The sequence below is a fragment of the Argentina silus genome, assembly GCF_951799395.1.
Source record: "Argentina silus genome assembly, chromosome: 15".
Classification (NCBI taxonomy): domain Eukaryota; kingdom Metazoa; phylum Chordata; class Actinopteri; order Argentiniformes; family Argentinidae; genus Argentina; species Argentina silus.
In genome coordinates this window covers 13361945-13375395 of record NC_139669.1, presented here as the reverse complement: position 1 = coordinate 13375395, position 13451 = coordinate 13361945, and the positions used below count along the sequence as shown (strand labels likewise).

Here is a 13451-nt window from a genome sequence, read left to right as displayed (position 1 = left end):
CACTCTCATGTAACCTACTGCTTTATAATGATTATCCTGTTTGTGTGTGTGTGTGCGTGTGTGTGTGCGTGTGTTTATATCTGTATTTATGTGTCTGTGTATATGCATGTAAAGAGGACAGTCAGTGTGTGATGACACATCTTCAGAACTACAGAGGATGGCCACCATTGACCGGAGAGGCCTCAGCTCCCAGAATTCCTTTAGAGGAAGAGGTGCCCTCTCCAGGTGGGTCGTCATGCTTCTGCTAATAATCTGTAATAAAATGATAAATTCTGATAAATCTGATAAGATTATCGTGTATGTGGGTTGCCGGTGCCTCCCTCCTCCCTCTCTTTCCCTCTCCCCCATATCACCCCTTTTCCCCTCTTACTTTTTCTCTACCCCCATCCTCTCTACCTCCCTCTACCCCCCCCCCCCCCCCCACCCCACCCCACCCCACCCCACCCCCTGCCCTCTCTCTCCCAGGCTGGTGGGTATGATCGTGACTCTCAGAGAGTGGGCCCATAAGAGTTTGGTTGAGGAGGACGAGCGACCTGATTCGTTCCTGGAGAGGTTCAGAGGACCGGAGCTACAGGCTCCGCCCAGCCGTGTCAGCCACACCCGAGCTGACGCCACTGACACAGACCGCAGCGTGGACCAGAATGTCAGACACACGTACGCACAACGTCAACGCCACGACTGTCACTCATACTTCTTGGTCACTGTGTTGCTGTCACATGTCAGTCTGCCAATGGCCAATAAAGGACATCTCTCTATCTTCCTTTCTCCCTCTTCTCTCTCTCCTTTTATCTCTCTCATCTCCGTGCCATCGTTTCAGTACTTAACGAGTACTATTTTACTTACTAGTTAATATCTAGTCAGTGATAATTCTAATGCTGTGTGTATCTGTTTGCATGCATGGGTGTGCGTGTGCGTGTGCGTGTGTGTGTGTGTGTGCATGTGTGCGAGCGTGCGTATGTTTTCTACATTAACAGGAAGAGGACAGATGTTAAGGTCCTGGCGCCTGCTGATAACCTGTACTACCACTGGCTGATGATCATCGCCACAGCTGTGCTGTACAACTGGTGCCTCCTGGTGGTGAGGTATGGTATCACACCCCTCAGTTTTCCCCCAACCAGTGACTGACATGGTTTGTCTCCTTTAATTACACGGTTCTTCCGGACTAGAGAAAACCATGTAGTATCATCAGTGACCCTTAAATGACATGTGTCTTCTGGACAAAATACCTCCATTACCCGTAACCCATGATAAACAGCAGTAACATAATCCATGGTAACCTAAGGTGACCCATAACAACCGATGCGTCTCTGTTTGCAAGTCTGGGATCCCATGTATTTGTGATGATAGTGTGTGTGTGTGTGTGTGTGTGTGTGTGTGTGTGTGTGTGCTACAGGGCGTGCTTTGATGAGTTACAGACCAGAGGTGCCATGGTGTGGCTGGTTCTGGACTACCTGTGTGATGGTCTCTACATCCTGGACATGGTGGTCAGACTGAGGACAGGTCAGAGGTCACACCTTGTCTGACCGCGACCCTACCCCTAACTGAACATTCTCTGACCATATGTAGTGAAGTTTGACCATAACCCTACACCAAACTAATCATGCTCTGACCATGTATAGAAAAGTCGTTCTGACCGTAGTCCTACCCCAACTATCCGTGCTCTGACTTTGTGTAGTGAAGTTGCTCTTACCATAATCCTACCGTTACCTGACCATGCTGTGACCGTGGGTATCTCTCCTGTCCTAGGTTTTCTAGAGCAGGGTCTGTTGGTGAAGGACCTGGCTAAGCTACGGGACAGCTACCTCCACACACTCCAGTTCAAACTAGACCTCCTCTCCATCCTCCCTACCGACCTAGCCTACATCACCCTGGGCATACACACACCCCTGCTCCGCTTCAACCGCCTGCTGCGTTTCAACCGTATGTTCGAGTTCTTCGACCGCACCGAGACCCGGACCAACTACCCCAACGCCTTCCGTATCTGTAACCTGGTCCTCTACATTCTGGTTATCATCCACTGGAACGCCTGTATCTACTACTCTTTCTCCAAGGCCTTGGGCCTAGGCTCCGACTCCTGGGTCTATCCTAACTCCTCCGACCCAGAGTTCGGCTCTCTGACGCGGGGCTACGTTTACTGCCTCTACTGGTCCACCCTCACCCTCACCACCATCGGAGAGACGCCACCACCCGTCCGGGACGAGGAGTTCCTGTTTGTGGTGTTTGACTTCCTGGTTGGCGTTCTGATCTTCGCCTCCATTGTGGGCAACGTTGGCGCCATGATATCGAACATGAACGCCACGCGGGCGGAGTTTCAGAGCCGCATCGACGCCATCAAGCACTACATGCAGTTCAGGCACGTCAGCAAGGACCTGGAGGCCCGCGTCATTCGCTGGTTCGACTACCTTTGGACCAATCAGAAAGCAGTGGATGAGCAGGAAGTGCTGAAGAGCCTGCCCAATAAGCTAAGGGCTGAGATTGCTATTAATGTACACCTGGAAACCCTGAAGAAGGTACACACACACACACACACACACACACACACACACACACACACACACCTGGCATGTCCTCACACCCTCTCTCTCTCTTTCTCTGTCTCTTTCTCTCTCTCTCTCTCTGCAGGTGCGTATATTCCAGGACTGCGAGGCCGGCCTGCTAGTGGAGCTGGTATTGAAGCTGCGTCCGCAGGTCTTCAGCCCAGGAGACTACATCTGCCGCAAGGGCGACATCGGCAAAGAGATGTACATCATCAAAGATGGCCGCCTGGCGGTGGTGGGGGAGGACGGGGCCACCCAGCTGGCGGTGCTGACGTCGGGAAGCTGCTTCGGGGAGATCAGCATCCTCAACATCCGGGGCAGCAAGATGGGGAACAGACGAACGGCAAACATCTGTAGTCTTGGCTACTCGGACGTGTTCTGCCTTTCCAAACACGACCTGATGGAGGCGCTCACCGAGTTCCCCCACGCCAGGCTGCAGTTGGAACAGAGGGGGCGGGACATCCTGCTGAAGGAGGGCTTGTTAGACGAGGCGGGTGTGTCTGGCCTGGCGGGGGAGGAGCTAGAGGAGAAGGTGGAGCGGTTGGAGGCGTGTCTGGACAGGCTACAGACCCGTCTGGCGCGGCTGCAGAGTGAGTACGCCGCGGCGCAGCTGAAGGTGAAGCAGAGGATGACGGCGCTGGAGCGCAGCGTAACCTTGTTCCCCACGGGTAGCGGCTTCCTGTCTGACGCCGACGGCAACGAGAGCACCTGGGAGGACGGGGTGCGCAGCGAGATCAACATCCAGCTCTGAGTTACCGTCACTATGGACACCAATGATAGTCTCCATCACGATGGGGACCAACATTCACCTTCATCATGCAGACCAACAACAGCCACTGTCACCATGTAGACTAACAGCCTTTGTCACTATGGAAACCTTCTGCCTACATCATGGAGACAATACAACTCATTACGACGATACAATTCAATTGTGGAGCAGCGCTGACACAGACTTCTTTACCAAGCATCTGTTTACTGTAGTTATATCAGTATTACAAACCATTGAGACGGGACAGTTCTGGAATTTTTGCCACCAAAATGCTAACTTTGATGTCTTTTAGTTTCTCTCTTTTTTTACAAGGTATGACTCTTTGCTGGACTGGGGTATCCATAAACCAGAAAAGAGTTTTAATGAAAAGAAAAAGGGAAACAGCAAGAAGCAATACCTGAAGGTGTATGTATATACCTAGTTATGTGCAAAGTGTAGGAAAAAGAAATGTAAACATTTAACAATGTGCTGTATTTTTCTATGTTGAACAGTTGTTTAGAGAGTGAACGAACACATGTCTATTAGTTGAATAAATAGTTACATTGTTTTAAATGTTTCCGCTAAAACACCCGGGCATATTCAGTGACAATATCCGTATTCATGTGAAATACATCTGCTGGGGAAGGATTCCTCATGAACCCCTACATGGGGTTGCTGACCTTAGTACAAAATGGACCCTGGCTATGCTGTGAGGTAACAATGACTGAAGTTAGAATTCTACTAACATATTACACACATCACATCCAGTCATTAAGGATGTCACAATTGAAAATGTGATGACATAACAATGTAGAACATGCAGCTGGGGTTCTAGAATCCAGCTACAGTACACATGCCATTCATTTACCTGCAATTCCTCTGTGAAGAGCTTGATAGATAGATTTTTCACCTGTTGTTGTCTGAAAGGGCCATTAGACATGAATCCTAGTGCGCCTATTCAATCTATGGCCTCCTTGTATGTAGGAGATCTCCACAGGGACACCACTGAGGGAATGCTGCATGAGAAATTCAGCCCTTGTGGTCCAATCATCTCTATAAGAGTGTGCAGGGACATGATAACACGCCGATCTCTTGTGCATGCCTATGTCAACTTTCAACAGCAAGCTGACGCAGAGCGTGCCCTGGACACCATGAACTTTGATGATGTCAATGGAAGACCTATGCGCATCATGTGGTCTCAGCGTGACCCTTCTCTGAGAAATAGTGGGGTAGGCAACATCTTCATTAAGAATTTAGTGGAGACTTTTGACAGCAAGCACCTCTACGACAGGTTCTCTGAGTTTGGGGACATCCTTTCCTGCAAGGTAGTATGTGATGAGAATGGCTCTAAAGGTTATGGCTTTGTGCAGTATAACACCCAGGAGTCTGCTGAGAGAGCTATTAAGAGACTCAATGGCACGTTACTGAATGACAGAAAAGTGTTTGTTGGACACTTCAAATCTCGGAAAGAACGAGAGGCTCAACATGGATCCAGGGCCCGAGAGTTCACTAACGTGTACATCCAAAACTTTGGGGAGGATATGGATGACCAGCGCCTTAAGGAGAGGTTTGAGAGATTTGGACCAGCCCTGAGCATCCGTGTCATGACTGATGACACTGGTAAGTCCAAGGGTTTTGGATTTGTCAATTTCCAAAGGCATGAGGATGCCAAGAGGGCCATTGATGAGATGAATGGCCGGGAGATAAATGGGAGGCGGGTCTACGTGGGCCGCGCCCAGAAGAGAGGAGAGCGCCAGACTGTGCTGAAGCGCCAGTTTGAGCAGATGAAGCAGGGCCGCACGACCAGATACCAGGTGTGTGTATATGAAAAAAAGATATACTGTAAAAGAAAAAGAAGTTGATAGTCTTGGTAAACATTGTTGATATATTTGAGGCATGAAAAACATCTCACTAAACAGGGTTTCTCTCTACCAGGGTGTCAATCTGTACGTGAAGAACTTGCATGATCGCTTGGATGATGAGCAGCTGCACAAAGAATTCTCCCACTTTGGAACAATCACCAGTGCAAAGGTAATGATGGAGGGTGGACGCAGCAAGGGATTTGGCTTTGTTTGCTTCTCCTCCCCTGAGGCGGCCACCAAGGCTGTGACTGAGATGAACGGCCGCATCGTGGCCACCAAGCCCCTGTATGTGACCCTGGCCCAGCGCAAGGAGGTGCGCCAGGCTCACAGAACCAACCAGCGCATGCAGAGGATGGCCAGCGCCGTTCGTGCCGTTCCCAACCCAGGCATCAACCTCTACCAGGTTGCTCCCCCACCTGGATTCTTCATGGCAGCCATTCCACAGGCCCAGAACTGTGCTGCCCCATACTTCACCAATCAGCTGGCTCAGCTGAGACCCACTCCTCGCTTGGCTACCCAGAGTGTGAAACCTCTGTACTTCCAGAACATGCCCAACACCATGTGTCCATCCGCTACCAGGCCTCAGACCACACCCTCCCAGTTGCCCCATATGATGACCTTTCAGCACATAGGTCAGTATATTTTCTGAAGCAACGCTGCTCATAGTGGTCTGACAACACCACTCGCCAAACATTTACCATAAATATCCCTTTGATTATGATAATCTTTCCTCTCAGCTACCCAGGCCTTGAGACAGCGCCCTGCCAGTGCAGATGCAGCTACAGCACGGATGCGCACCATGCCCCAGAACAAGTACACAGCTGGTGTACACTACCCCCAGCAGCACATGGCTCCCCAGCCACAGGTCCCCATGCAGCAGCCTGCTGTCCATGTCCAGGACCTGGAGCCTCTGACTGCCTCCATACTGGCTGCCCTTCCTCATGAGGACCAGAAACAGATGATAGGTGAGTCTATTTGTTTGTTTCTATGGATCCCCATTAGCTGTTACTGTTACTGTAACAGATATTAATTCTCCCTCCCTCCAGGTGAGCGTCTCTTCCCATCTATCCGCAACATGCACCCCAGCATCGCTCCCAAGGTCACCGGCATGCTGCTGGAGATGGACAACTGTGATCTGCTCCACATGCTGGAGTCTCCAGAGTCCCTGCGCTCCAAGGTGGATGAAGCGGTTGCTGTGCTGGAGGCCCACTGGGCTGAGGAGGCTGCACAGAAATCTGGCCACATCCCAGCTTGAGTTCCAATAACACATAAAAAGGAGATCCGGACTTTGAAACCTACTTACCCTCGTCTTCCTCGGATTCCCCCTCGTCTACCTTCCACGGACCTAGCCCATTCCTGTGTTGACTACCCGCCTGCCTACCTGACCCTGGACCGACCCTGGACTACTCGACTACCATTCCTGTGTTGACTACCCGCCTGCCTACCTGACCCCTGCCTGTCTGACTACCCGCCTGCCTGCCCCACTCCTGCTCGTCTGACTACCCCCCTGCCTGCCCTACCTCTGCTCGTCTGACTACCCCCCTGCCTGCCGAACCCTGGACCGACCCCCGACTACTCGACTACCATTCCTGTGTTGACTACCCGCCTGCCTACCTGACCCCTGCCTGTCTGACTACCCGCCTGCCTGCCTGACCCCTGCCTGTCTGACTACCCGCCTGCCTGCCTGACCCCTGCCTGTCTGACTACCCGCCTGCCTGCCGAACCCTGGACCGACCCTGGACTACTCTCTATTGGATTATCCTTCTCTCTCCTACCCCTTTTTCCCCTGTTATAATTAAATACGCCTTTGGGCTAAACCCCACCACCTTCTCTGTGTGCCGTCAATCTGGTTCTTCAGACGTTCACGGGTAACATGAGGAATGGTATGAAAGACACATGTTGGCATGGAATGGAATGATTACAATGAGCCCGTCCTCCAATTTCCACCTCTAGCCTCCACTGTTTATGCGATATATAAAGTTTGATTTACTAAGACAGATACATCGTTAGGATGCACCAGTTGGTCTGAGGTTAGTACTGAGGTTATGGCTTCTCTGCATGCGTGTTCCCCAGGAGGTGGATCCTGTCCAAGACACCGCATGTGGGTGTGTGTTTTCTACATTAACAGGAAGAGGACAGATGTCAAGGTCCTGGCTCCTGCTGATAACCCGTACCACCACTGGCTGATGATCATCGCCACAGCCGTGCTGTGTAACTGGTGCCTCCTGGTGGTCAGCTGCACGTGTGCGCGCGCGCGCGTGTGTGTGTGTGTGTGTGTTTGTGTGTGTGTGTGTGTGTGTGTCTGTGTGCTACATGGCCTGATTTGATGAGTTACATACCAGAGGTTCCATGGTATGGCTGGTTCTGGACTACCTGTGTGATGCAGTTCAGGCACGTCAGCAAGGCAAGGCCTTAGTCATTTTGGTACCCTAGGCGAGATTAGGATCTGGTGCCCCCCGCCTCCCCACCACCACCACCACCACATTACCCCAACAGTAGTGCCTAATTACCACCCACTCATTCTACAGTAAAAATATGGACAACAAACATCAGACACCACAATGGTTTCAAGACAAAAATATATTTTTTAATTTTTATAAATTAAAATTACTTGAATTAAATGAACCACGTATCAAAGTCATCTCTCTATCTCTCTCTCTGCTCTCTCTATTAGAATGTAACATTTTTCTATGAAGTATTTGTCTTGTAATAAATGTATAAGTATACAGTATTATTAAAGCATCATTTGATTCATTCTATTTGACCTGTCTTGCACTAAATAAGCACACTCAACAATTCTTTGCACGTTGTGATAATTACATTGGAGTCAGATTATCAACATTAGATATGCTTTGGTATCAACAAAATATAGCCAAAAGTCTCTGCCAAACATTAATGTGGAAACTGATATTCTTTTCATTGCTCTACACTGGTTGGACCAGACAGACCGACAGCAAGGCCTCCTAGACCAGCAATGCACATCCCAGCTGGGCATGAAACAGAGGATGTGAATGAACTACTAGATCTTTAAATAGTTGTACTATTATTGCCCAGCTATGCACATTCCATATATTTCAATGTCATGATTTTGTATTCACAGAATAATGTGAAAAGTATAACTGACAATGCATTTGTAAGGACATTGCACCAAAGCACCTTTGTTGCTTGGTGACCGACTGACTAGGGACCAAAGTCCAGTTTTAATGATCAAGACTTTCAGGAAGTGAAGTGTGTGTTCCCACAGGCACATGAAGATGTTGTCCTCTCAAGGTAAACAGAATAATAAGTAGTTCATTGTTTAAAAGGTTAAATCTCTGCTGTTAAATGTCATTGCAATGGAGGAGGAAGCTGTATCATTTAGCCTTTTTGTGAACCCCAGATCTCCCAACAGTGCTGTACATGTAACTGAAGTGTGTAGATGTCATACAAATCGAGTATAAAGGATGTTGCCATGACTGTGGTATATCATAGATTAATAGTCCATAGAAAAAGTGTTTAGTTGTGTAAATGTTGTCATATACACGTAGGGGTAATGTGTACAGTATGGTGTGTGTGTGTGTGTGTGTGTGTGTGTGTTTGTGTGTGTGTGTGTGTGTGTTTAACTCAGATATGGTGCTTTGCCGGCTTCTGCTTACCTGGATGTTTGTCTATGTGATATTATCCTCGGCTGAGGGCCAGGTCAGTCCCTGATCACATTCTACTGGTTACTGTCCTGCCTCTCTCTCACAAGTTTTCATTCACACAGTAGAAATACTGCCTCACATTATCATTCACAGTGGAAATTTGATGTTGAGATTGTGTCATTTGATGTGCATTTCTCCACTTGACCTGAGTAAGTACTGGTGTGACTGTGATTAACCATTTGCAGGACTAATGACACATTACCAATGAATAACCTGTTAAGCCATCAACCATGTTGTTTATCTACTCTCTCTACACTTGTGACAGGCTACCTACAGGTCCCCTTCTATTCCAGACGAAGCTCACTTTGCTGAGACGTTTGACTTTGGTCCTCTGGACAGGTGATTTATGACCAGGGGAGGCTGGTGGGGGTAGAAATCAGAGGACGGGCTCATTGTAATGATATGCATGGAACACATATGTTTGATACCATTCCTAATTCCATTCCACGCATTACAATGAGCCCGTCCTCCGATTTCCACCTCCACCAGCCTCCACTGTTTATGTGATATATAAAGTTTGATTTCCTAAGACAGATACATAGTTATGATGCACCAGTTGGTCTGAGGTTAATACTGAAGTTATGGCTTCTCTGCATGTGTCTTCCCCAGGAGGTGGGTCTTGTCCAAGGCGGACACTGCCACATTCAAATATGACGGTAGGTAGGCAGGAAGCTCCTACACACTTATCAGGAGTGGAGTGGAGGTAGTGTACACTAATTATGGAAGTAGTGTCGGCCTACAGTACATAGAGTGAGAGGATTCTCCTATTTTGCCTTATAATGATGGTCAAACGTAAATTGAATGTAGATGACTTATTCAGTAAATAGTAAACAACATTTTTGCCATTTTTCAGCAGTTAATGTTCCCCCCTTTTCAGGAGTGGAGGTAGTGCACAGTAAATGCTGAAGTAGTGTAGGCCTATTGTACATTGTAGTCCTATCGTACATACAATGAAAGAATTCTCCTACAGTAGAGTATACTACCTTGTTCTGACCTTAAATTGAAGGTAGATTCCATTAATAAATATATATTCACCAACATTTCCCGGCAGTTACTGTTTAACCTTGGGAAGTAAGAGGTTAAATGTAGGGTCAGGGGTTAAGTTGAAGGGTTGTTTTGTTTCCTCCCAGGGGAGTGGGCATTGGAAGACCTACAGGCTGCAGTGCAACCTGGGAATAAAGTGCTGGTGATGAAGTCAGCAGGAAGACACCACGCCCTCGCTGCGTACCTACACACACCCTACCACTTCACACACACACCGCTCTGCCTTCAGTGAGTTACACACACACACACACACACACGCATCACTGTTACACACAACACTCATGCACAGACGAATGCAGACACACATGCACAAACACACACACACCATCAGATTTGGAATCTCCTGATGTGTTGTCTGTGTGCAGGTATGAGGTAACATTCCAGAGAGGGGTGGAGTGTAGTGGAGCCTACATCAAGCTGCTGTCTGACTCTGATCAGCTGACACTGGTGAGTCCATCAATGTTGTTGTCATTGTTGTTGTTGTTGTTGTGTTGTGTGCCAGTTCAGTGAGGCCTGGGTTGTGCATTGTTGTTGCTATGTACAGTATTATTGTGTTGTTGTCACATATTGTTGTGTGGTTAATGTTATACTGTTGTTTATTATCTTATTGTGGTGTGTGTATTGTCCTCATGTGTCTAGAGCCAGTTCAGTGATGCTACTCCATACTCCCTCATGTTCGGACCTGACAAATGTGGCAGCAGCCATAAAGTCCACCTCATCGCCCGGGTAACAGACCCCCAGACCGGGCGGCCCCGTCATATACACGCCCCCCAACCGGACACTGACCTCAGCCAGTACTTCACCGACCGAAAACCTCACCTCTACACCCTATGTTAGTCTCATCCTAAACCTCACCTCTACACCCTACGTTAGTCTCATCCTAAACCTCACCTCTACACCCTACGTTAGTCTCATCCTAAACCTCACCTCTACACCCTACGTTAGTCTCATCCTAAACCTCACCTCTACACCCTACGTTAGTCTCATCCTAAACCTCACCTCTACACCCTACGTTAGTCTCATCCTAAACCTCACCTCTACACCCTACGTTAGGCTCATCCTAAACCTCACCTCTACACCCTACGTTAGTCTCATCCTAAACCTCACCTCTACACCCTACGTTAGTCTCATCCTAAACCTCACCTCTACACCCTACGTTAGTCTCATCCTAAACCTCATATTTATACTGGATGTTAGCCTCATTCTACACCTTCTACACCTCACCTCTACACCTTACATTCGTTTCTGTGTGTGTGTGTGTGTGTGTGTGTGTGTGTGTGTGTGTGTGTGTGTGTGTGTGTGTGTGTAGACCTGTACCCAGACAGCAGGTATGAGATTCTCATCGACCTGTCACTGGTCAGTCAGGGCCTCCTGCTAGCTGACGTGGCCCCGCCCAGAGAATCCCCAGACAGCCAACCAGTATCCCCCGCAGGTCTGGGTCTGGGTTCTGTGGGGGCGCTGGGTCTGGAGTTGTGGTCTCTGTCGGGGGAAGTGATGTTTGACAACTTCCTGCTGTGTGATGATCTGGGACTGGCCCAGCGCTGGACTCAGGACACCTGGGAACAAAGATATATAGTCAGTGTCTCTATCTCTCTCTCTCATTAGCTATAAAACACACAGCTGGTCTAAGCCTATAGTAGTTTGAAGTAGTGAGCAGGATATTTAATTTGTGTGTGTGTGTGTGTGTGTGTGTGTGTGCTCCCTCTCAGCCTGGGCTGTTGGAACGCCTACTGTTTGCCACAAACTCTCGTCCGTGGCTCTGGGGTGTCTACATCTTCACCGTAGGCCTTCCCATGATCCTCTTCATCAGCTTCATGTGGCCCGACAAGGTATGACATCAAACCTGTTAAAACACCTCTCTGCACTTAGATAGAGGACTGACATCAGATCTGATGAAAAAATTACCTGTATTTACGCGTGTGTGTGTGTGCATGTGTGCGTGTGTGTGTGTGTGTGTGTGTGGATGCATCAGAGATTCGGCCCCCCTCACATGGACTACTACTATAAGAAGTCTGATGAGTTGCTGCCAGACGACCCCAGGGAGCCTGAGGGTCCCATCAGCCTCAGCGACTATGGTGAGATTACATACCAAAGTGAGTTGTGTACGTGTATGTGTATTCCTGTGTGTTTGTGTATTCCTGTGTGTTTGTGTATTCATGTGTGTGTGTGTGTGTGTGTGTGTGTGTGTGTGTGTGTGTGTGTGTGTGTGTGTGTGTGTGTGTGTGTGTGTAGCGGCAGAGAACAGAGCAGGAGCCAGGAGGAGGGAGAACCAGAAATCTCAGAGGAAGTCTGACTTGGAGCTCAAGGTGAATCTGGTTACATAAACAACTTCTGTGACATTGTAGCATAGCATCATTGATGTTAGCTATTTAATGCTGAAATGTCATTCTCTATATATCAATTGTTACTGATGTGTGTGTGTGTGTGTGTGTGTGTGTGTGTGTGTGTATGGGTCTGTTGTGAATACAGCAGCACCTAGAGTGAGGTGCTCCACCTCCCCACCAGCCTGAGGACTGAACCCCTCAACACTATGGCAGCAGGCCTGGGCTCACCCCCTTGCCCCTCCTCACCCCCCAGGATCCAGTGTATGTGGTTGAAGGGGTTGTGTGTGTGTGTGTGTGTGTGTGTGTGTGTGTGTGTGTGTATGTGTGTGTGTGTGTGTGTGTGTATATGTGTGTTCCATAGTGACATGCTGCCTCTTTGCAGCGAGTGTTCCACAGAGGATGAAGGTGCTGTTCTGTCAGGTGGTGAAAAGTCCTCTTGGTCACATTCATTCCTAACACACAAAACCAAAGCTGCTAATAATGCTTGTGTCTGCTTGTGAAAAATGGATGGAATGAATACAAAAACAGTGGCACAAGCTATTTAGTGTCAAATTCCACTTCAGTTTTGTGATTTCATTCAGTATAACTTAATGAATAACCTATTCAGATTTGTAAGTGTTGAACTTGCTAGATGTCTAAGTTATATTCAAGATGTGTGTTGTCTCTGAAAACACCACCAAACACAGGAATACTGTACTGTACATAAAGAACAAGCATACTGCATATTGTGTTTTTGCATTCCTTCTATCTGGCCTCTGTTCTCTCTGTCTCAATTGTCATTACCTTTTGTTTTCTATGAATTGGTTTTTATATTTTTATACTGCTTATTTGTAAGAATCTTATAAAATTTCCAACTATTGGTTGATATATTGATTATCCTCTCGCTAGTCCCTATGGATACAACCTATGGCTCTAGATACTACAGCCTCAGTCAGGACTCTGGTCATCTGGAAGGCCTGTCTTGAATCCACAATCTCATCCCCCAAGTCCTCTGGATGAGTAGGAATATTACCTGAGCTCAAAAAAACATGTTAGTACCATTACATACACAGTTTAGTGAAAGGGAATGTGAGTTGTGGGTGCCCTGTTCATCTCCATGCCCAGTTACACAGAGAGGAGAAGCAGCTGGATTTCTTATTGGGATTGTTCTCCTTGGTCTTCTCCTCCAAGACCACGACCTCCTCCTGCAGGTCAGTTCTAGACTTGATTGCAAGTCTAGAACTGACATGGTGTAATTGTGTGGATATGAATAA

General features: G+C 48.1%; 3 protein-coding genes across 3 annotated transcripts in view; all 3 read left to right on the top strand.

Moving 5' to 3' along the window:
• Positions 1–3288, top strand: part of LOC310816227 (cyclic nucleotide-gated channel alpha-2-like) — a gene marked incomplete at both ends in the record, with an annotated part of 3511 nt that extends 223 nt beyond the window's left edge. Inside the window, 6 exons of the mRNA XM_083686295.1 lie at positions 115–225; positions 466–654; positions 975–1082; positions 1394–1500; positions 1747–2510; positions 2623–3288. Coding sequence (XP_083542421.1) covers positions 115–225; positions 466–654; positions 975–1082; positions 1394–1500; positions 1747–2510; positions 2623–3288 — 1945 coding nt within the window. The remainder of the gene's footprint in view (positions 1–114; positions 226–465; positions 655–974; positions 1083–1393; positions 1501–1746; positions 2511–2622) is intronic.
• A 935-nt stretch (positions 3289–4223) lies between these two features.
• LOC310815736 (polyadenylate-binding protein 1A-like) lies at positions 4224–6402 on the top strand (the record flags this gene model as incomplete). Its single annotated transcript, XM_083685630.1, has 4 exons — positions 4224–5099; positions 5221–5779; positions 5885–6112; positions 6194–6402. The coding sequence occupies 4 exons, from the start codon at positions 4224–4226 to the stop codon at positions 6400–6402; spliced, it is 1872 nt and encodes a 623-aa protein (XP_083541756.1).
• An 844-nt stretch (positions 6403–7246) lies between these two features.
• Positions 7247–12471, top strand: LOC310815735 (calmegin; the record flags this gene model as incomplete). The annotated part of the gene is made up of 10 exons (XM_083685629.1): positions 7247–7378; positions 9096–9169; positions 9440–9486; positions 9961–10102; positions 10240–10321; positions 10514–10706; positions 11184–11449; positions 11584–11703; positions 11847–11949; positions 12452–12471. The coding sequence occupies 10 exons, from the start codon at positions 7247–7249 to the stop codon at positions 12469–12471; spliced, it is 1179 nt and encodes a 392-aa protein (XP_083541755.1).
• Positions 12472–13451: the final 980 nt, after the last annotated feature.